The sequence below is a fragment of the Myotis davidii genome, unplaced genomic scaffold (assembly GCF_000327345.1).
Source record: "Myotis davidii unplaced genomic scaffold, ASM32734v1 scaffold38, whole genome shotgun sequence".
NCBI lineage: Eukaryota > Metazoa > Chordata > Mammalia > Chiroptera > Vespertilionidae > Myotis > Myotis davidii.
This window is the reverse complement of record NW_006291383.1, coordinates 8,042,051-8,043,730: the sequence shown is the minus strand read 5'-3', so window position 1 is coordinate 8,043,730 and position 1,680 is coordinate 8,042,051. Positions and strand designations below refer to the sequence as shown.

At 50.2% G+C, this 1,680-nt stretch overlaps 1 protein-coding gene across 1 annotated transcript in view; it reads left to right on the top strand.

Annotated features, from left to right (window-relative positions):
• Positions 1-1,165, top strand: part of LOC107183219 (BPI fold-containing family A member 2-like) — an 8,143-nt gene extending 6,978 nt beyond the window's left edge. The window contains exon 5 of the mRNA XM_015564513.1: positions 988-1,165. Within this exon, the coding sequence (XP_015419999.1) occupies positions 988-1,165 (178 nt within the window). The remainder of the gene's footprint in view (positions 1-987) is intronic.
• The last annotated feature ends 515 nt before the right edge of the window (positions 1,166-1,680 follow it).

Sequence of the window (1,680 nt, the reverse complement as noted above, 5' to 3'; positions counted from 1 at the left end):
AATTTCAGAACACTGAAGAAGTGCTGGCCCAAATTAATATAACTAACTCCTCATTATCCATTCCAAAGATAAAAGAACACTTAGAAAAGTTTAGAGACTTAATTTCATCTACAACTCCAAACTTTCTCTCATAAATATTTTCCCACAGTCATCAACAAGATTTATCTGCATTTCTTGTTATTTATCCTATACAATAAAAGCCTACTATGCTAAGTGCCCAGTTGACTGGTTGACCATTCAACCAATCAAAGCATAATATTCTAATGATATGCTAAGGCTGCTCAACCATTCGCTATGACGGGCACTGACTACCAGGGGACACGAGCTCCAACCAGTAGGTTAGCTTGCTCCTGGAGTCTGGCCAATTAGGGTTGAGCGAGACAGGCCGAACACGCTCTGGAGTCTTCCCGCGGTCCCTCCCCAGCTGTCCACCTCCCACGTCCCTCCCTGGGCCCAATTGTGTACTGGTGGGGTCCCTCGGCCTGTCCTGTTTGTTCTTGCAATCCAGGACCCCTCGGGGAATGTCGAGAGCCGGTTTCAGCCAGATCCTGCAGTCCACTGCCCTTGGGAAGGTACCAGACATAGGAATCATAGCTGGCAAGCGCTGCTGTGGCAGCAGGAGCCTCTCCCAATAGGGACTGATTGGGTGTGAGCCTGTGGCAGGCACAGAGGGGAGAGGATGAGCGGGAGTGGCAGGTAGGAGCTGCAGGCAGCGTTGGACTGTGGGTTTCAGCCCAATCCCTGCAGGACACCCAGAGGGACCCCACCGTGCACCAATTCGTGCACTAGGCCTCTCGTGGGATTATAAGTGAGGATTCCCCTGAACAGAGGGAGGCTCTGTCTGTGCTTAGAAAGGCACATTAGTGTCTCTGGGGTTTGTTGCCCTGTCTTCAAGGTGCTCTGCCATCTCCCACCCTCTCCCCGCTGCCCGCTGCTTGGCAGCTCTGCCCACTCGAGCATGATTTATTACTTCTCTCTCTTTTCCAGACAACGCACACTGGTCAACAAGCTCTCAGGCACTGTGAGCAGCTTCCTGAGCGACACTGTGTCCTCCCTGGTGCAGAGACAGGTGAGTTCTCCACTCCTGGGGGCCCAGAGCCAGGCCTGGTGGGGGCAGTGCACATTTACAGGCCTGGATGTGCTCTCTGGGCCCCCCTCCTTCTGAGGGGCAAGCTTCTCCTTGGGCTGCCAGCTGGAACTGGCCCCTCTTTACTCGGCCTGGGGTGGCGGAGGGGGAGCAGAGGCTGACATCAGCTGAAATCCCTGGGTCCCAAACTTAACTACTTGTCATATCCATGTATGAGTAATGTGTTTGTAGCTATTGTGTTCCTTTAATCGACACAACTTTACTTACTTAAATTTACTTAAACACACTCATCTTTAAAAGAAAACTTCATATCCCTGCCATTCATAGAAATTAATATCATTTATAATTAATTAAAAAATAAACACAGACCTATAATAAAATGGGTATTTTATTTGCACATCATTCAAAACCATATGTACCACGTGCAGGATTCCTGTGCATCATACAAAACTGTATCTAGCACGTGCCCAACATTCCAGGACTCTGAATTAGCCATCCTAGAAAGGCCCTAGGAATCTTGGTCGACGAAGAGCAAATCCCGGGGCTGGAGCCTCGCCACTCACTGCGCGGTCCTCCAGCTGCAGCACAGACCT